Below are 21,816 nucleotides of genomic sequence, written 5' to 3' on the forward strand. Positions count from 1 at the left end.
ATGCCACTTTACCTATTCTTGTAACCACTTGAAAGGGCCCAAAGAATTTTGCAGAAAGCTTCCTATTGCCATGTGCTTTCAATGATCTTTGTTGGAAAGGATGTAATTTAACATACACCCAGTCTCGCACTAAGAATTCCTTGTCAGTTCTGTGACTGTCCACTAATTGCTTCATTCTGTTCCTTGATTTTTCCAGATTAATTTTCAACTTTTGAATCATCAATTCTCTATCCCTGTGAACTTCTTCCACCGCTGCTATGGCAGTATCTCCGGGAATGTAAGGGATGTGTAAGTAAGGTTTAAATCCAAACATAGCTTCATGAGGGCTCATCTGAATACTGGAATGCCATGTGGTATTGTACCACCATTGAGCCAGGGGTATCCATTTTACCCAAGTGAGAGGTGCATCCATACACATTGTTCTTAGATAGGACTCCAAACATCTATTAAGAACCTCAGTCTGTCCATCAGATTGTGGGTGATAGGCTGAAGACATAGCTAAATTTATTCCTTGCAGTCTCATGAATTCTTTCCAACAGTTACTCAAAAACAATGGGTCTCTATCAGATACAATAGTACTTGGACACCCATGCATTTTGAATACATTGTCCATGAATGCTTGGGCTACCTGTGCAATAGTGAAGGGGTGGCTTAACAATATAAAATGACCATATTTTGTCAATCTATCCACCACCACTAAAACTGTATCCTTTCCTTGTACTCTTGGTAAACCAGACACAAAGTCCATTGAGATATCAGTGAAAATGGACTGAGGTATGGGCAATGGTTGTAATAAACCAGGAGTGGCCACAATCTCATATTTTGCTCTTTGACAGATGGTGCATTCCTTAATAAATTTGTACACATCTTTAGTACACCCCTTCCAATAGAACATATCTTTGATTTTTGCCAAGGTAGGTACTGCTCCAGAATGACCACCCATTGGTGAGGAGTGATATAGAGAAATAATTTCATTCCTCAAATTGATATCATTGGCTATCATTATTTTGCCTTTTCTTTTTAACACTTCACCATCCCATGTTCTGTTGGCTACAGTCTGGCCCTGCAACAATTTATCAATAAGGGCTTTTGTCTCCACATCTTGCACCCAAGCAGCCTTAATTCTGTCCCATAATAATTCCCCCAATGAACTAATGCCCATCTCAAAAATTGCCATACCCGGTACTCTAGATAAAGCATCTGCCACAACATTCTCTGATCCTTTTTTATAACTAATTTCATAATCATACCCCATCAATTTTGATAGCCATTTCTGTTGTAGAGGTGTAACAATCTTTTGATCCAATAGGTACTTTAGACTTTGGTGATCAGTTTTAATCACAAAATGGTTTGCAGCCAAATAATGATGCCACTGTTTAACAACTAGAATTATGGCTAACAACTCTTTCTCATAAACTGACCAGTTTTGTTGTCTTATTGACAATGCCTTGCTAATAAAAGCAATTGGGTGTCCTTCTTGTATCAAAACAGCACCCATTCCCTTCCCAGATGCATCAGTCTCTACCACAAAAGTCTTTGAAAAATCAGGCAGTTTAAGAACTAGAGGAGACATTAAAGCTTCTTTCAATTGATTAAATGCTAATTGACTCTCTGATGTCCACTGAAACCCTTCCTTCTTAAGCAATTCAGTTAATGGTTTTGCCAAAACACCAAAACCTTTGATAAACCTTCTATAATACCCTGCCAATCCTAAGAACCCTCTTAGTTGCTTCACATTATCAGGGATTGGCCATTCTTGTATAGACTTCAGCTTATTAGGATCAGTTGAAACTCCCTCTTGAGTGATAATATGACCCAAGTATTCTATTTTATTTGCTGCAAAGGCACACTTTGATTTTTTTGCCTTTAATGAATTTTTTCTCATTAATTCCAAAACACATTCTAAATCACTCAAGTGTTGTTTCCAGTCAGAGCTATAAACCAGAATATCATCAAAAAAAAACCAAAGCACACTTCCTTAAAACAGATTGAAATGTAGAATTCATGAGTGCTTGAAATGTGGCTGGTGCATTAGTGAGGCCAAAGGGTAATACCAAGAATTCAAAATGCCCTCCATGAGTCTTAAATGCAGTTTTATATATGTCAGGCTCAAACATACGCACCTGATGGTAACCAGACCTCAAGTCTAGTTTGGAGAAAATGGTAGAACCTTGCAGCTCATCCAACAATTCTTCAATAAGTGGTATAGGGTACACATCCTTGATTGTGGCTTCATTTAGGCACCTATAATCCACACACATACGCCATGAACCATCTTTTTTCTTCACTAAGACCACTGGTGCAGCAAATGGGCTTTGACTATGTCTGATGACCCCATAATCCAACAACTCCTTGGTCATTGCTTCTATTACATCTTTTTGAGCTTTGGCATATCTGTAGGGTTTGAGGTTCAGATTAGTGGTGTCATCCTTAAGGTGTATTTTGTGATCACAGGATCTTGGGGGTGGTAATCCAGAAGGAACTTCAAAGATGTCTGCAAATTTTTGCAGTAGTAACTCAAATTCTTGATTTTCTTGACATCCCTTCAACATAGGTTGATGAATTGTAGTTGGGTCATTACTTGTCTGAATAGATAGTAATTCAGCTTGTACTACCTCTTTTCCCCAACCAATAATGGAGTTCATTTTCTCCATTGAACACATGCTCACCTTATTCTGTTGTACCCCCTTCAATTCAAATTTCTGATCTCCCACTTGAAATTTCATTGTTAAATCTTTGAAATTCCATATGATATCATTTAATTTCTACATTGAACTCCCAATACAATATCATAATTGGTCAATTCAATTAACAATATATCTTCTCTAAATCTATTACCTTGCATCATCCACTTAAAGTCTTTGCAAAGATCCAAACATGACATATTCGTACCACTTGCCACAGTTACTTTCACATTAGGTATATTTATCACTGAGCAACCTAACTTTTGAGCCAAGAAGCTATTCATAAAATTGTGGGTACTACCACTGTCAACCAATATAGGCAATTTCCTAGTGCCAATTGTTCCCACCACTTGCATAGTCGAATAAGATGGAATCCCCATTTATTATTGGAATATTATGTAACAGTTATTGTGATGTTGCTAAGTCGTCGTCATCTTCTACTATTCATACTTTTCGTGATTTTCCACAAGCAGATTTGGTTAAGAATATGAACTGAAGAATAATCTACTTCTAAGTTTATGTTATTGGTAGTGTGAGGTCATGATTTAGTTGGCAAAACAGAATAAATATGAGGGTGTTTCTTGAAGTCAGATTTCTTGAATTTCTTCTTATTCATAAATTTGTTTTGCCTACACACATATAATACATATGATTGTTCTTAATAACTAACATTTTGAATTTGATTTCCAAACTATTATTAGTCAATAACTATTTAATTTTTCTAAATATCATAATCTGAGAAACTGGAAGGACAACATACACTTCTTAAACAGTCACAACTGATCACTAACACGTTGTAAGTGAATCCATTAGCAAAAATCATCGAAAATATTCAGCAATCAGCACAAATATATACAGGAGAGATATCTAGTGAACATAAATATACAAGAAATATACGTACATAATGAATGTTTGCACTTGATTCTGCACAAGTGCAAGAAAGAAAGTAATGCGCCTGCTATACACAATAAATAGAGAGAGAATTCTATACATCATAATTACAATGAGAACTCAATAGATGGAGCCCAAGACAATAAGATAATTCTAAGCTCCATATTTTGGAGCTCTTAATAGTCTATCAACTAACTCATTCCAGTTAGCCTGACTAGGTATTGCATTCTCGACATCTCTATTTTCATGTTTTGCGGGCTCAACATTCAAATCTTTTAAAGATGGTTCCTCTTGCTTGTAACATTCTTCAGTTTTGCTAGTTAATGGTTGCTTCTCCTCATCTTCTGGGCTCATCATTGTTTCTGCATGAGGTATCTTAAGGCTAACTGCTCTTTCTAATGCCTCCTTGTGTTCATTTTTAATTGATTGTAACCTATCAAATCTTTGTACCTTAGGTGGTTCTGTAACTGGTTCAGAAGTTTTCTCCTTTAATAACTGCAGCAAGTCAACAATACTTATAAAAATACAGGTGACGAATTTCACACATTTACATAATTTCAAAGCAATACCAGTCAACTGGGTCAAAAAACTCCCAAACCTATTTTAATGTCATAATCCTATTCAGTAGTACAGTTAAAAAGTATGACTACTATCCGGAGTAACACTCTTTTGAATTTAAATCCTTAACTATGTATAAAAAGGCATAAAAAGAACAAGAAAAAAAGGAAAAATATAGTGGGTCAACCCAAGAGAACTATTTTGACCCGCTACCCAGTCCGCCTGGCCCGCTTTGTCTCCCACCATGCTAAACCATTTAGCTTCGGTGATCGTATTTCACAAGAGGTAGAAATGTGCCAGACCAAAATTTAACAACATATTCAGGTGAACAATTAATTTTCACTTACAAGCAAAGCCTTTTCTGCTTCTCTTTCAATCCATACAATTGCATGATCAGATGTAGCATTGCAGGACAACACAATATGTTCAAATCTACCGTCAACAGGAATTGCTGTCCTGACTTCAGGAGGGTATCTTCCACATCTGTTACATTTGTTCATGAGCTTAGTGCCAGAGCAAAGATTACATAATTTTCATTTATCAATATACTGGACAAGGACCTCAATCAGATTATGGTTGAAAAGGAATTCTACATATACATAATGAAATGTTGGAAAATTGGTGTCAGATCTCTCTCTCTCTCTCTCTCTCTCTCACACACACACACACACACACAAACACAACTCAAGTGATTTCAAGATAATAGAAATGGTTACCAATCAAGTTAAGAAACAAAACAACAATAGTGGGGGCAGTTTCAACTTATCTATGTGAAAACGGGTCAATTTCGGTTTATTTTATAGCTAATGCGATTATGTGACAAAAAGGATAAATTTGTTGTGATAATTTTAACCTATGTATTTGCAATGGATTAAATTGGGTTATCTAACCAGCCAGAATAAATTATCTTTTGCTAACAGGAGAAGGGTCAAATAAAGTACTTAGTGTTATTCTCGACATTCAACCTCCAAATCACACGAGTAACTAATGTTACTAATCTACATTAAATTAAAATTGTAATATTACACCTTTTGTAATAATATTTAGTTAGGATACAAAAAAAGGTGCAGAAAGGGTAAAACCCGATCCAATCTATCCGTTTTGATCAGAATTCCAGGTAACCCATGAACCAAAATGTTCTGCGTTCAAGTCTTAATTGAGACGCATATATAATTGTGAATTATGGGGGCATTAATTAGTCTTTGCTATCCTGAAAATAAAGACAACATTTAGGAAGTACAACTTTACCTGCAAAACTTCCTCTCTACAATGTGATATAGCCGGCCTGGTGCATACAGTCTTCTAGGATCTCTGAGCATCTTATCTTCGGGTACAAATGTGTCTCTCAAACAAACCATAAGTAGCAAACAGGGCAAGCTGTCCAAAGCATCAATTCCTGGTTTGAGAAAGGTTCATAACACTTTACCCCACAAGATGGAGCCATAAAATAAATAATACAAATATTTATTGTTTTTCACTGTGAGTTAGAGAACCAACCAGAAAATGGATTCAAATATATCTTCGAGTGGAGTAGGCGTCCTAGGCAAGAAATCATCCTGTAAAGGATTATGGTAGAAACACATTCATTAATCAAAAGATAACTTACTAAATGTAACAATTTTAGTAATTAGGGGTGTTTGGATGCATGTTTTCAAGGTAATTATATGTAGAATCATAATTACTTAATCACTTAGTGAAAGATAGAAATAATTATGTATATTTACAACAGTCTAATTATGAATGGCTACCGCAGGTTGGAAATCGATTAGAAACTTAACATAATAAAAACGATTCATCAAGCATTACAATATGCAACCATCAACAAGTGGTCTAGTGGCAAGAAGTCTTGTTTCCTAAGAGGGGAAACCACCTTCGAAAGTGAGGATGGCCAGGAAAATGGTAGGAACCATGACAAAGAAATGGCGTGCACGTGCCATCCCCCGATAAACCTAAGAGGGGAAACCACCTTCGAAAAAATCATCAAACATAACATAACAAAAAAAAAAAAAAAAAAAAAAAAAAAAAAAAAACACCACCTTATACGCTCTTATTTGTACACAATTGTATATCTAAGTTGTCAATTACCCAAGATCATTTACACAATTACAGTTACAACTTAAAACGTATCCAAAGTAACATGTTACCAATACTGATCATCTAATATCAGGATTATTGATTTAATATTTCAAATATGCTGATAAGCATATATACCTGCAACACGATGGAGTAAATGACATCCGCATACTTAACAGCAAGATTTAAGGATAGACACCTAGTAGGCGCAATTGCATAACACTTGACCATCTCTCGTGGTATACCATCAAACATATCCCTATGGTTCACAACCAAAACCGTCAACAGAGAAGCAACACCGGCCCCTAACGAATGACCAACAAACACCATCTTATAACACCTTCCATTTTCCACCCACAAACGTCGTAAATTGTCAGACTCTTGATTCAACAACCAAACCGCAGACTTCAATAACCCATGATGCACATAGCCACCGTCAAACATATGTTTCCCTAATCTATTATCCAACAACATTTTGTAATCACTTTCTTTCTTCAAATTCAGTCCTCGGATAGCCATTACGATTTCACGACGTGTGTGATCAAGGTAAATGAGATACGGCGGGGCGTGTCCTTGTGTTTGTTGGTAAGTGACACGTTTGAATACGAAATCAGGGTTTAAACGGTAGCCACCAAGTGGGGGGAATTGAGGGTGGTTGAGATCTTCCTCGTACACAGCCAAGGTTATTCGACAGAGATGAGGAACAGGTTCGAATTCATCGACAGTGGCAGGGGGCCACGTGGCGCTGTCGTCTGCACCGATATGAGTACATCGTTTCCATCCCCAACGAAGGCAGCCTAAACCAACAAAACAACCCACACAACACGCAGACATGTAACGGTTTTTTATGATTTTACAAATTAAGTTAGAATTAATTATTGGGATATGTAATGGCCAAGTAAACAAGAAAGGGAGAAAAATCAGATGAAAATGGGGAGGGAAAGAATTAAGAAAGAAATGAGGAATAAAGGGTCGTTGACGAGGAGTATTCTAGAGACGGCGCTGACAACACATGATTCATCAATTGTTCCTCTAGATGATGTCTTCGTCTACCAAAAGCGCAGTGTGTAACTAACTAACTTAATTTATTAAATTAAGGTCACAAACAAACGCCACCTTTTATAATTTTATTGGGTAAACCATAATGACATATCTAACACATAGGATTACAAATATATGTCTTAATGCACATATCCTATAAGTTCGATCTTTGAACATGTCCAGTGAAGGGCCGAGAGATTATAAAACTTCTTTTATTATGTATTGATTTTGGTATGAAAAAGTAAAAGAAAAAACAAAAGAACTTCTTTTATTATTTAGTTGCAATGAAGAATGAAAATATTCTTTTATTTAGTTGCAATAAAGAAAGAAAATTTAAGAAAGAAATTCAAAATATTCACTCCATTCGCATTAAACTACATGATACAATTATATACTATAACTAGGTCTTTTACACCGCGCGATGCGCGAAATATTATAATTTATTTTAAGATTAGTGTTAATTTAAACCCTTTGACGTAGACACACACAATAACTAATATTTTGTTTAATTAGTTCAATGCGATTATTATCTATTTTGCAAACACATTAATAAAAACAAAACAATGTTAAATATGAATATAATAAATATATCAAATTATCAAAATGTTTTGGAGATACATACGAAGATGAGAAATAATGTTTACACATAAATATAATTTAGATAAATACGGAAAAAAGAAAATTAGATGATGCAAAATATACATAATTTAATAGAAACAAATAAATAAAGCTACATATATTTAAGAATGACTTTCTACTGAAACAAAAATATCTATAAACATTTTTGTAGCAAAAACACAATTGCGTATCAACGAAAAACCCATTTACACCAAATAATACATAACATTTACGTTCTTCAATATTTATGAAGCTAAATATGATATGAGGGGTCATCTTACAACTTATCAAATAAACAACCACCCCCATAAAAACCTTTAAACTAAAATACTAAATCCATAAGAATTTGAAATAATAAACCTTCTTTTCTTGTAGTTGTGCAACCCGAATTTACTTAAAATTCACTTAGAGGAAAATAAATAAATTATGAATCACGTAACAAAAGAGTTTTATATATGATATTAAAATATTAATATTATCAAAAGAGCTCACATAAACATCAAAACATTAAATGGTCCTGTATGAAATTTTCGTTAGAAACTTTGGTAAACATTTTATTAATGAAAATGATGACAAAATTTATTGTTTTATGCATTAGTATACAAAATAAACTTTGTGTTAGTTGATCGATGGGAAACAATAATGTGCATGGCAAATCTTTTTTTAATATAATGAAAGAGTTATACTTGCCTTATAAAATTGAATCTAAATAATGAAATAAATATAGTTTCTTCTTTTTCACATATAAATATTGTGAAAAATTTATGGAGACGCCACATAACATAAATCTTATGTGGCAATTTTTTAGAATAACTTTGAGTTTGAAGAATTCTTTAGAAGGCTTGGATTCCTACTGTTTTAATAATTATATAGATGTTTCTGTCTAAACTTTAAGTTTCAATATTTCCTACTATATTACCCTTTCTCTTTCCTCAAATATCAACCAATCATTTTTTTTTCTTCTCCATAAATCATTTATTCCTGCAATTCATTCAAAATCTTTTATCTTAAAAACCATACATCGATAAATTATATAAACTATATGGGTGTTCTTAAAATTTCATGCTCTTTCATTAGAAATGTCATTCGATATACTTTCGATGAATTTTTAGTTCCGAGGGCGGAACCCATACGGTTAAGGCATTTGGCTATCACACTTTATGACCTATCATTCCCACAATCTCAACGCCGCAACACTGGGATACTTACTCTCGTTAATTAAAAAGAAAAGGTTAAGTAAGAAACTTTTCGAATTACTTCCAAAATGAATGCTAAACTATAAGTAATATTTCAAATTATGACTTTATGCTAAGCTAATTTTAGGGATAATTTTGAAGAAAATGAGAATATTAACAACAAATTGCTATATCGATTGAAATCTTACTTGAAAAAAAAAATGACACATAATCCTAAAATTATCTTTATATATATATATATATATATATAAATTGAAAAGAATATTTAAGATAAACATAAAAAAGCTGCAAATATATAAATAGATTCAAATACGGTAATCACATGGTCTTTAATACACTAACTCGGTACCGCGCATAAGGTAACGATGGTGACGGTGGGGACAACAGCGGTAGGCGATGGTAGAACTATTGGTAGTAGTGACAGCGTCGAGTGGTGTAGGTTGATGTAATTATAGTTAATGTCAAGATGGTAGTAGAGAGATTTTTAATGATAAAGGTATAAATTAGTAAGATAAGAGTTTAGCATGTAAATTAATCAAATAAAAGTTTAGAGTGTAAATTAGTAAGATAAAGATTTCAGGTATAAATTAGTTCATTAAAATCAAATTGAGTAATTTCTTACAGGTACTTTTAAAAGCGAGGTTCATTAACGAAGGTTGATGTAATTATAATTGATGTCAAGATGGTAGTAGAGAGATTTTTAATGATAAAGGTATAAATTAGTAAGATAGGAGTTTAACATGTAAATTAATAAGATAAAAGTTTAGAGTGTAAATTAGTAAGATAAAGAATTCGGGTATAAATTAGTTCATTAAAATCAAATTGAGTAATATCTTACACGTACTTTTAAAAGCGAAGTTCATTAACGACAATTTGGTCAACGTCTCTCTTTTCTAGACATTTTCAAAAAGAAAAAAACAGAATTTTTTTATATGATAGTTATATATATATATAGGGGCGGGTTAGATGAAGGACTCCTTATTTTAGGAACTGTTAGGGACTCGATCTAGACCGTTCATTTTCATCAGATCTAATCACCACTGATCATCTCCAGCGACATCTCCGACTATATTCATCTCCGGCGAGACTTACACATGTGTAAGCACAACTTACACATATGTAAGTTGAATAAAAATTATGATTCGGAGCGGGCTTCGCCCTTAAAGATATTTATAAACCAAAGCTGGTGGGGGTGATAGGTCATTGAGGGTGATAGGTCATAGTGTGATAGGTCATAGAGGGTGACCGGTGATGGGTGATCTACCTAAAAAAAATTGTACTTAAAACATGTGTAAGTTACTTACACATGTGTTAGTATCGCCGGAGATGGTCGCCGTTGCGGGAGGATCATGGTGGTAGTCGGAGATGATCATGGTGGTGGTGGTGGTGGTCAGAGATGATGGTGGTGGTGGCCGGAGAAGGAGGTAGAAGGAGTCCCTAACAGTCCCTAAAATAAAGAGTCCATAATTTAACTTTTCCATATATATATATATGGGACCCTTACTTTGAGAACCCATTTTTTTGTAAGAACCGTGAGAACTCCTAAATTTTATATTGGATAACATGTTTTTATGTTCATTCACATGTGAAACTTTATAAAAATATATATTGCAGAAGAAATTTTTTTTCAAAACCTTATATATAGTCGTTTGTCACATGTGAACAAAAAATGTCAACAAATTCATTCACAGGTTCATAAAAGGCTACTTTGAAGGCTTTTTCAAAAAGTTTATTCTACAACATACATTTTTATATCATGTCACATGTGAATGAAAAAAAAATGTGAACAAATATATAATTTAAGAGTTCTAATGGTTCTTACAAAAAAATGATTCTCAAAATAAGGAAACTTTATATATATATATAGGGTAAAATTATTTTCAGAACCTTTTTTTTTTTGCGAGAACCTTTGAGAACTTTTCAAATCAAGCCCAACCGATGATTGTTCTTTATATGAAAATTGTTTTTTGATTGTTTTCTGAATAACTTATGTGTAATTTTGAAGTTTATAATTGTGTTGAGGCATGGATTATCATCCGTTATACAATTATGTGAAGATTTGGATTCTTGATCACATGTGCACGAATATTGCTATGATCACAAGTATGCAAGTCGATCACATGTAATCATAGCAATATTCGTGCACATGTGATCAAGAATCCAAATCTCCACATAATTGTATAACGGATGATAATTCATGCCTCTACACAATTATAAACTTCAAAATTACACATAAGTTATTCAGAAAACAATCAAAAAACAATTTTCATGTAAAGAAATAATCATCAGTTGGGCTTGATTTGAAAAGTTCTCAAAGGTTCTCGCAAAAAAAGGGTTCTTAAAATAACTTTTCACTATATATATATATATATAACAGCTATTCTTTTACTAGTATTAAGAAAATGCTAAATAAAGCCCTTAGGACTTCACTTAACGTCCATAAATAGAATGTACATTCCATATTAAAAGTTCACCCCTGAATTTTATGGTACATTATAACTAATTAATGCACCTTAACAAAAACCCTTAAAGCTTTGTTTAGCAAAACCTTTAATTTTATTTTGAGAAAATGATATCTTAGCAGAGCATTTTTCTTTGCAAATCAATTATCTATATTCTTAGGACTGCATTTTCCTTTGCAAATAAATTATCATGTGATTAAATAACAAACTTTTTTAAAAACAATTCTAGTTGTATTATGATAGGAAATCAAGCATACGGCTCTTTCAAATCAATTATCTACATTCTTCATGTGATTAAAAAAATCACAAAGCATTGGTGAAAAATTCATTTTTATCTACATCAATACTGCTATATGAACAGATAGCACAAGGTAAGATGCAGTTTACCCGAGAAAGATCAAACCTTTGGCTTCAAGGTACACACCATAACCATTATTCTAAACTTAGTCTTAAAACAAAACTTTGGTTTGATTCAAGCATGTATGATGTATGTAATATTGAAAGAGTAACCTAAGTTTTTTGCATTACAGGATTAAGGGATTTAAAATAAGGGATAAAAGTCTACAACAATAAAAGTCCAAAATAATGACCATCGAAGGTCCGTACTAAGATTAAAAGACATCTTTGACCAGCTGGGCTACCAGAAAACATTGCCCTACACTACTTTAAACCATCCATCCCTATTCCCCTGTGGGACGAAAGCCCCAGCCACAACAAAAATGCATTACAACTCCCAACTCAAATGACTTCTAAATTCATAATAGGAGTCCATAGGGTAAAAAGGAGACTCAAAATACAAAAAAGTCTCGGAGAGGCAGAATATCGCACTCTTCACTGAGTCACGTCTCTCTCAACATGACTACTAATTTAACATGCAGCTACACAACTATCCGTTCCCGCAAAAATGCCAAGATAACTCTCATTTTTGAATACCAACCACTTAAACCACACATTATATCCATTTCTGCTCTTTGCGGAATTCTCGTACAATCACAGGAACACTTGTTGGAGGTATCTAAAAACATAGAAAAGATAAAGAAAACAAAATAAACCAAATTGAATGTCTGGGTCATGTTTTATCTCTCATTACCCACAAAACAATTAAACAATTAAAAATCAGGATAAAGATCTATCAGGTCCAAAATCACCAAAAGGTGTAATCTCAATGCATAAAACCTCTTACTTAAAAAAAATTTGTTAAGAAAACCAAACTATGATGTATTATATTTATTTTTAAAATCATGTTTAACACCTTAATTATCATCATAGATTAAATATATGGTCCAGATAAAATGTGTTAGGTTGACCCAAACTGTACAAAAACCCATTTTAAAATTTAAACTATTATCATGCAGACCTGCCCATTTTCTCACGTTTAGAAAAACACCAAGTCAATTAATGAACCCGTTCATTGAGGACCATAATTATAATATATAAGCTTATAGAGATGTCCGGAACCGAGAATTGAACCACAGATGGTCTGTTCAGCATCCAGCATTGGTTCAGTTTCCCGGTTTTGTCAGCCAGGACAACTACTTGCCAACTCTCAAAGATGACTTAAAAACTAACCGCGCCATAATCTGTTATTATCATTGAAACATAATCTGAAGGCGTTGCATCATACCTGTTTCATCAGAACATAATGTATTAACATCACGTTGACGAACCGAAGAAAAACTCAAATTAAATCAAACTTACGTTAGATTGAGAAGTTGCAGATTTTCATTATCTGCAATATCTTTCAAAAAATTTATCTCCTTCCTTCCATTAACTATAGAAATGGCATCCGGATCCCCTGCAATATCAATTGTAATATGTGAAAACCTAAAATAACAAAAACATTTACCTCACAAACAAATCCAAGAAGCATACCGAGTTCATTACAGCAAATTGAATCAAGCTGCACTCTTTCATGAAATTTATAGGCTTCGCAACATACTATAACAGGAACGCCACAAGCATTGGCCACCATAGCAACACACGCAGTCCCCACTCTTGAGTAAACCGTACCATTTGCCAAAACGGATGAAGCACCCAGAAAAACACGAGTAACCTCATGCATGATATAAGAAACAGCGTTTATATGGACATAAGTACAGCTAATACCCTTCCCCACAAGCCTTCTTAGTAACAACCGCCCTTCAAGTTTAGGGCGGGAATCCACTATAACGACTCGGAACCGTTTCTTAAGCTCATAGGCGTGTAATAATATCATCTCAACTGCCGAAGAGGATCCGTAAGTAAGAAGAACGTCCCCGTCCCTCACTTTTGTCACAGCATGTTGTACTATCACTTTGTCTGCTAGAATTATTTTTTCGTTTATGAAATGATTAATTTCAGATGATAGATTTGCTTTTGCCTCCGATTCAGATAGAGTTAATGGTAGGTTGGCTATTAGGGTCTTCACAAACTTGATTGCATTTCCCATGCTGATTGAAAGGGGACGGCATTCAATTAAAAATGAGACATAGCTATTGATTTTCAATGTTAAGTCTCTGTTAAGAACCTTCTCTGGTGGTGTTGAGTAATCCATAATTGACTCTTGAAATGCTTGAAGCATCGCAATACAGCGAGCATTTCCGCCTGATATATCACCAGCTAGATACCTTAATCCAACCTGAAAATCAATCATAAATGTTATTGATCTAAACAGATAAATTAAATGGAAAAGGTGGAGCATAGCTGTCATAGCATGGATTGAGATGGACTCAGCAGTGTTAGGTTAAGCACTTAAGCTTGAAGTTGGTTATTTACCTTGACAAATTTAATCAATGCAAGCTCAAGCTCGACTCGAGAAAGACCAAAGGTTAGATAGCTAAAAAATATTCATATCAAGCAAGCTTAGTTTCAAGAGCCCATAAAGCTAACAAGGATATATAAAATCTATGTTAAATAAAAGCCAAAACTGTTAACACACAAAATTTTTGAATCGAGATTTCAAACTCAAACTCGATTACTTAGGTCTCAAACTCATTTTTTTTTTTTTTTCATCTGAACTCAATCTAGTGACCTCATATTGTTTGAGGTCAAATTTACAGGATAAGAACTCAACTCTAGTACAGATACTTTTATCTAAAACATCTTAATGGATATCACAAAAGCTAAGTATGAAGGAAACAGACAGAATGGGTTAAACAGGTCATAAATTGCCCAATATGCATACAGTTTCTATATTATTATTGTAATAACACAGATTCAATAATCATATTAACTGCGTTGAAAATTGGCACACACTTTTTAAGACAAATCCGTTTTGACTCATTAACCAGCTCGCCCAACGCCATTTAACTTGCTTGTTGCCGTATTTGGTACACAAATGCCGACAATATAATATAGACTTATGGAGCCAATTTATAATAATTTTATTCAAGAAACAAAATCAACTAGTTTAAATGGGGATATTTGAGCTGTGAGTATGAAAACACACAGAAGTTCACTACCTTGTAAACCGCAGGGTGAACTGAATTGAGACGGAAGAACTTCTTTTCAAGATCAGGAAGCTTTGTCCCATGTTCATATTGAGGTAAATGCCGAAAGAGCTCGACTCTGTTCCTGACTTCAGTTTGTTTAACAACCGCACGCTTTTTAGCTTTCTCAACACGATTTGTATCATCAAACTGCATTCGTGGATGAGGGACGTCTTTCTTTCTATCTTTATCCGCAGAGCGATCACCTCCCCTTTTCTCAGAAGCTGCAATGGAGACAGTATCTTTCTTTTGAACAGGATACTTGGAGACTTTTCCAGTTTTAATGGTTGCTGAAGTTGCTACCTCTGAACCAGCATTTCCTTCGGCTGGATAAATTTAGAAAAATAATTAATAATTGTTTGCTGTGACATTAAAGTGTTTAACGATGATTATTTAGACTTGATGAGATGCTTAAGGAGATCAATTGTTGGGCACTTTTATATTTATTTCGACAATTACTTTTTTTATCGCAATTTATTATATGATTCTCCAACTCTGGCTATTTTAACTCTAAACAATCCGCGTACCATATCATTTAAGCCAAATACTCAAAACTGGTTTTTCCCAAAGTCTGTTTATCTACAGCTGCCTACTGATTTTATCATTTATCAAGTATCTAAACTACTATTGTAATAATGAACTTTTTTTCATAGTAACATACTTATTATATACCAGGAAATAGACAACAAAATGTTAATATGTCAGCCTTGGCAAGCCCAGTTTAACCAATATTAAAAACAATGGGTTTCAACCCATTGCCCAACCCGCCCATCAAGTATAGGTACACCCTGTGCTGCAACAGTATAAGACATAAAAGACCCAGTGCTGAAATACTTGAGGAAATCATGTTCAATTTAAGACAAGTGTATCTCAATTCTCAAATGATAAAACCAAAGGAAACTTAGCTGATCCTGGACTAAACATGTACAAGAAAAAAATATACTAATGTTAATAAGATTACAATATCTTCAAAGTCCCATAAAAACATAGTTGAAGACATATGTGTCATTCATTATATAACAAATGGGCTCTGTAGTCCAGTGGTATCACTTGTATTTAGAAACACAGAGGTTGGGAGTTCAAATGATACGATACAAACATGGCTCAAGTTACTCTACAGTTTTATTTCAATATTTAATAATTACTACCTATTACTATTAAGTGCATGTACATAGTTTTTCTACTACCACGTTTTTATTTGAAATAGTCAATTGTGTAGCTGTTAGTGGCATAAGTACTGGTTACTAGTAGTAGAGAGTAGTTTATTGTATTTCTACATAGGTGTATCATGCATGTAACTCATTTGAAGATTATGAATGAAAATTATAAAAATTTAGTCTTTTTCTTCTTCTCTAGTTCTTGGAGTCTCACCCACTCTACGGGTTTTAACATTGGAAGTTTGTAGGTTTTTTCCGTAAAACTATCATAAAACCCCTTTATTAGTTAGTTTGAGACTTTGAGCACCTCCAAAACTAAAATAATAATTTAAAACTGCAGACCCATATCAATGTCATCAATTTTCTTCTACAAATGACAAAAGGTAAGCAAGTTTTTAGATTTAAGATGCCACATAAAAGAACAAGTAACTTAAAGACACCCTGGGAAAAAAATATAAGTTATTTTTTTGGAACTAAATGAGTACACATCAAAAGTTTCTTTCACCTGATCACACTTATATACCAATTAGCAAGAGGCCAAAACAGTCTGAACATGCCTATAAATCATCTGCTAAAATAACATTGTATATATTCTCTACCAAATGATCAACAACACAACCAGACTTCTGAATGTAAAAGATTTGGAAAGAAGCAGATAGAGCAGATGGCAAGGTTTTGTTTTAAACTAATGTATCAAACTGGAAGGTATATTATGGCTAAGTTTTGTTGAAAAACTTGCATTCCAATCGTGGAAAAATTTAGATAGCAATACAAAGGCTTTTTAACATTTTGGGAAGGGCTTTATAAACATTTTAAGACAACAACCCCTTTACCAAAAACGAGCCTACATTAGAGGGTAGGTATGAAATAGTAAGGCGATTGCCATATTCCATTCAACTCCAACTCGAGAACGCACGAGTTCACTAAAAAATAATACTATTTCCTTCTCTTTCCAACTCGAGAACACAATAATTAAATATTGTTAAACTTTGTTTTCCTTCTTTTCTCTCCTAGCATACACTTTCTCTAATCTTCTTTTCTCTCTAAATTTGAAAAACCAATACGCAAATTAATATATCACTCTAGAATAAAATTAGCAAATTAGTTTTATCCCCAAGACATAGTTTCATTTGGACAAAGCACCTTAGAAAATGAAGTCTACTCATAATAGAACGTATTAGAATAAAACTAACGAATTTGTCAGAGTTTATAGAGATTCTCTTTCAAACTAATTGAGAAACGCTTAATTTTATATTATTTCTTGAAGCAACTCTCCTGCACATAGCCAAAGACTCTTATTATAATTGTAAGAAATTGTCTTTAAGATACAGATTTTGGTGCTCGGAGGTTGCAGGTTTCCTTTCTATCACAAAAGTGTATATTTCTAAAACTTGAATAATCTACGAGTTCACTTGACTCCTTTTGTCAATAACTCGCAAGTCAGGGTGATAAGTTGAATATTATTAGGTCTAACGTGACTTGACAGATACAAATTGGCACATAGCTGGAATGAGTTCAACAAGAGACACGTTTGCATTCTCGAGTTTTTAAGATAAGAAAAGATAGAGTAAGAAAAGAAAAATTATACACATGTGCAAATGCATTCTTGAGTTTAAAGAAAAATCAAAGAAAGGAAAAGAAAGTGGAGAGGTAAATGTCTTCTTGAGTTAAAAGGGAAGGAAAAGAAAGAATAAATAGATATAACTTTACATATATAACCTTATAGTCATTAAAACTCATATATAACTTTGAGGGGCACATTAGTAAATTTGGGACTTTTCCTTCCAAATCATGCCAAAAATGGCTGAAAAATTTTTGAGTCAAAAAGCCCCCACTTTTCCTTTCTTTTCTTTTAATAAAAAAACTCAATATAATAACAAAAGTTTTCTTACCCTTTCTTTTCTTATTCCTTCAAAACAAAACTACTTTAATTATACAAAAGAGAAAGTAGACAAACATTATAGAAGAACTTCATAATATTTAGCTTAAGGACTCGCCTTTGGCAGCAGCCTTTGCAGCTCGTTGAGCTTCCTGAAGAGCACGTCGTTCGGCCTTTGACGTCTTTTCTTTCAACGGCTTTGAGTTTGCACCACGTCCATCTTGAGATTCGTTAGATTGTTCTCCAACCTTATCTGAGAATGTAGGTAACCACATGTTAGTCATAATTAATTACGTAACTGATTGTGGAAATGACAAGTACTTTAACTGATAGACCATCAGCCCTTCACTTTTAAAGCAGATATAAAATGATATGTTGTAGAAGATCAAACACTACATTTTAAACAACAATTGAGCACAAAAAATTAAGGTCATCGGGCCTTATACACAAAAAGTTATTCATATATATCACACTTCTAACATAGTCACATGTACAATTTACAATTTAGTGGGACTAACTAAATATCGGAAATAGGAAAATATAAAGATTTAATAATCAAACTCTATGATAGACCTATATTAATTATGTATTCCATTCACATTGCCCATCCCTATGGTAATGGTTTTAACAATCATTGTATTACCTTGTAAATTATCAAATAAAGAGACGTACACAGATCCTTGTACCAGTTACACCGTTAATCATTATTTCCGTAGGCAAACTACGGATAGATGAGACATTCGGCTTCATAAACAGAAAGTCACATTCACCAGTAGGCAGAAATGGTACAACATTTCCAGTATTAACTCCATGTAATTGATGCATAGTCAAGACCTCATTAGAGAAATCCAAAACGAAGAACATAGCACAGATTGCACATGGCATTTAGGAATGGTCATCACAGGCGAGCGGAAATTTTCAGATGGGAATTTAGATAACGGGGATGAAGATGAAAACCCAACCTGTCGAACTTTTGGGACACTAACTGCACGGCTTTGGGGATGCGGTTCCATGGCAAACTCAATGATCTAGGGATGACAGGAATCTTAGCAAAAGGCAACAAGGTTTTGGGAATTTTTGACAGGAATCTTAGCAAAATGCTGGTCAATCATTAAAGTTGAGTGACAAAATAACAGGTCAAAGCTAGTAAACCAACGTCAACAACAACTTCTAAGCAAAGTCAAACAATAAAACCGAAGGCAAAGATAATTCCTGAAGAAAGCCTTAACCAATCCAAAATAACCACAACAAACGTCTAAATACATGCTTTAGGAAAACACAAAGTTACCCTACTACACATATACTAGACCATTGACTTTCATAACAAAGAAGAGATATTGACTAATCATATTAGGCAACCTAGAAACCCAACAAAAATAAAGTAACCAATCCATGAAACAGACTGGGCATATTGAAAATCATCAATTAATGAGAAGAGTTAAGGTCACCAATGTGAAATGTACTTTCTAAAATGTTCATTTTTGTCATGTACTGTTTTCTGTTCATCTGGCTCATTATACTCCTGCTTTTCAAAAACCCATGATATTTGTGTATAAAACTTACAAGATTTTTTATACAACTCAGTTGCTAACTTAAAACCCATCAGAGTATGATGATACAAACCTATATGACTTTGAAACTTCGGTAGCTATTTTAAAACTAAGACAGAGTACAATGACGTAATTAAACACAAAGGATATCCAAGTACATTTTCAAAAATCACGGTACTTTTTGATGTCTTTAACCTTATTGAGAATAAGGGTGAAGTTACAGCTAGAATAGCTATCAATGGTTAGCGAATTTGCATTTGCTCAGAAAATACAGAGATAGTTTCCATCAAGTTATTTGATAGAATTATTATGCACCATAAGAAGTCACTTGAGGTTCATGGAATAAGTTTAAACTAAATAGCACTCCTTTGTTGTTGTTCTCCCTTAGTCTTTTACCTAGTAGGGTCCACTGTAAAATGTTGCATATGTAGAACTTTTGGCACACTTTAAAATATGTGTGCCAAAGTTCCAGCACATCTTATGTACGGACATAATAGACTTAAAGATAACTACCATAAAAGCATTCATTACAACAAATTTACATTGCCAATTTACTTTTGTTAACAAGCATCAGTAGTCAAAAAGGTGCATCAGATAGCTACACGAAACAACTACGAATAAAAATGATCTAAGACCCTTAATGGTAAGGTGGTGGAAGGTCTCGAGTAAGTTCGAAACCTCATTGGGTAAACACAAAAAACAACCATGAAGACACTGGTTAGGTCGTGGAAATCAGAGCCAAACGCTTTTATCCCAAATCCACTCTAAACATAAGAGAAGATGACCAGATTGATTTATAGACATGAGGCATATATATATCATTTATATATATATCAAATTTTTAAATAAAGCAAGATCATGTACACACATAAAGGTTCAAAGTTAGATACAAATGTCAAGATATGTGTTTGGAAATGTATTTGACTGACATTAGAGCAGAGTCAATTGTAAGTATCAAACTTGTATTGTGTGTACTGTCTTCAACTTCTATAGAAGATATTCGTATCATACGTATCCTGTTCTACTGTTGCTTACCTAGCAACTTGTATGGATGTCAAGTGATATGTTATATGGATGACACATCAACAAAAGTACTATCAAATGCATACATTAACAATTCAAGCTAGTACTTAATGAACAATATATCCACGGAAGGAATGTAGCTTCTAAAAGGCAATAAGGAATGGGAATTAAATAAATAAATAAAAGAAAGAAAGATGTGTTGCTATAATACATACCATTGAGATGATTATGAGCAGCAGTAACAACGGAAACTGTGGTCAAGCTTTTGGGTTTGACTTTGAGTAAGTCAAAGGCAGCACCGGCAGGTAAAGATGATGCAAACTTCCCCAAACCACGAGTCCTTGGCCTTCCACTCACATTATTATTACTATTATTATTATTATAAGTAGTATTACTATTAGTATCGGGGAAGAAATCACCGACAGAGGGATTATAACTACCAACGGAATGAAGTGTTGTTGAAGGTGGAAGTGGGGGTGGAATCATGACCGGAGATAAGGAGTTAACAGATGAAGAGGAAGGTGGAGATAAAGAAGATGATAGTTGTTGGAATGGGGGTGGTGTTGATTGTGAACGCTCAGGTAGTGGGGCGAAGAAACCCACCTGTCTTACTTTTGGGTCGATTATTGTCCGTGGCGCACGCCGGGAATCCATTCTTAGGGTTTATTACTACTGACTACTGCACAATACTACTCTCGTCTCTCTAGTCTGGGGGTATCTGGGACTGTTACTGTGACGGTGACGGTGACGGTGACGGTGTGAGAGAATCACAATATACATCCCTATAAACTGATCGATGCATATATCATATCCACGCCACATCTGAATTTTAGATTTTCATAAGGTAACAAATCTTATTGATTTTGTTAAAAAAAAAAAAATTACTAGTAATTTCTATTTTCCCTCTTTAAACCATATATAAAATCATATATATCTATAATCTAATCCTATCTTTTGCCCTATTTTTAAAAAAAAAAATGATTTAAACTGTATAAAATACATCTATTTTTATTCGCTAATTTAAATATCTCTACCTATTATATCTATAATAACCTTAAATATCAACTACTCAATTTTTTTTTCTTTCTCCTCAAATATCAACCACTCCATTTTTTTCTCTTTAATCCATAAATCATTTTATTCCTCTACTTCATTAAAAAAACTTTTATTTCAAAAACTGTATATCGATAAATAAATAAAAATTGTATGAGTGTTCT

At 33.7% G+C, this 21,816-nt stretch overlaps 2 protein-coding genes across 2 annotated transcripts; both read right to left on the reverse strand.

Annotated features, from left to right (window-relative positions):
• Window positions 1-3,545: 3,545 nt before the first annotated feature.
• LOC122589899 (diacylglycerol lipase-alpha-like) lies at window positions 3,546-7,194 on the reverse strand. The gene is made up of 5 exons (XM_043762228.1): window positions 6,345-7,194; window positions 5,631-5,689; window positions 5,382-5,510; window positions 4,481-4,616; window positions 3,546-4,070 (listed from the first exon to the last, which is right to left on the reverse strand). The coding sequence occupies exons 1-5, from the start codon at window positions 7,038-7,040 to the stop codon at window positions 3,729-3,731; spliced, it is 1,362 nt and encodes a 453-aa protein (XP_043618163.1). The 5' UTR covers window positions 7,041-7,194; the 3' UTR covers window positions 3,546-3,728.
• Window positions 7,195-12,020: 4,826 nt separating this feature from the next.
• On the reverse strand, window positions 12,021-21,362 carry LOC122587328 (translation initiation factor eIF-2B subunit delta-like). The gene is made up of 7 exons (XM_043759462.1): window positions 20,815-21,362; window positions 18,145-18,279; window positions 14,964-15,316; window positions 13,396-14,140; window positions 13,222-13,318; window positions 13,093-13,147; window positions 12,021-12,538 (listed from the first exon to the last, which is right to left on the reverse strand). The coding sequence occupies exons 1-7, from the start codon at window positions 21,251-21,253 to the stop codon at window positions 12,476-12,478; spliced, it is 1,887 nt and encodes a 628-aa protein (XP_043615397.1). The 5' UTR covers window positions 21,254-21,362; the 3' UTR covers window positions 12,021-12,475.
• Between the last annotated feature and the right edge of the window lie 454 nt (window positions 21,363-21,816).

The sequence above is a fragment of the Erigeron canadensis genome, chromosome 2 (assembly GCF_010389155.1).
Source record: "Erigeron canadensis isolate Cc75 chromosome 2, C_canadensis_v1, whole genome shotgun sequence".
NCBI lineage: Eukaryota > Viridiplantae > Streptophyta > Magnoliopsida > Asterales > Asteraceae > Erigeron > Erigeron canadensis.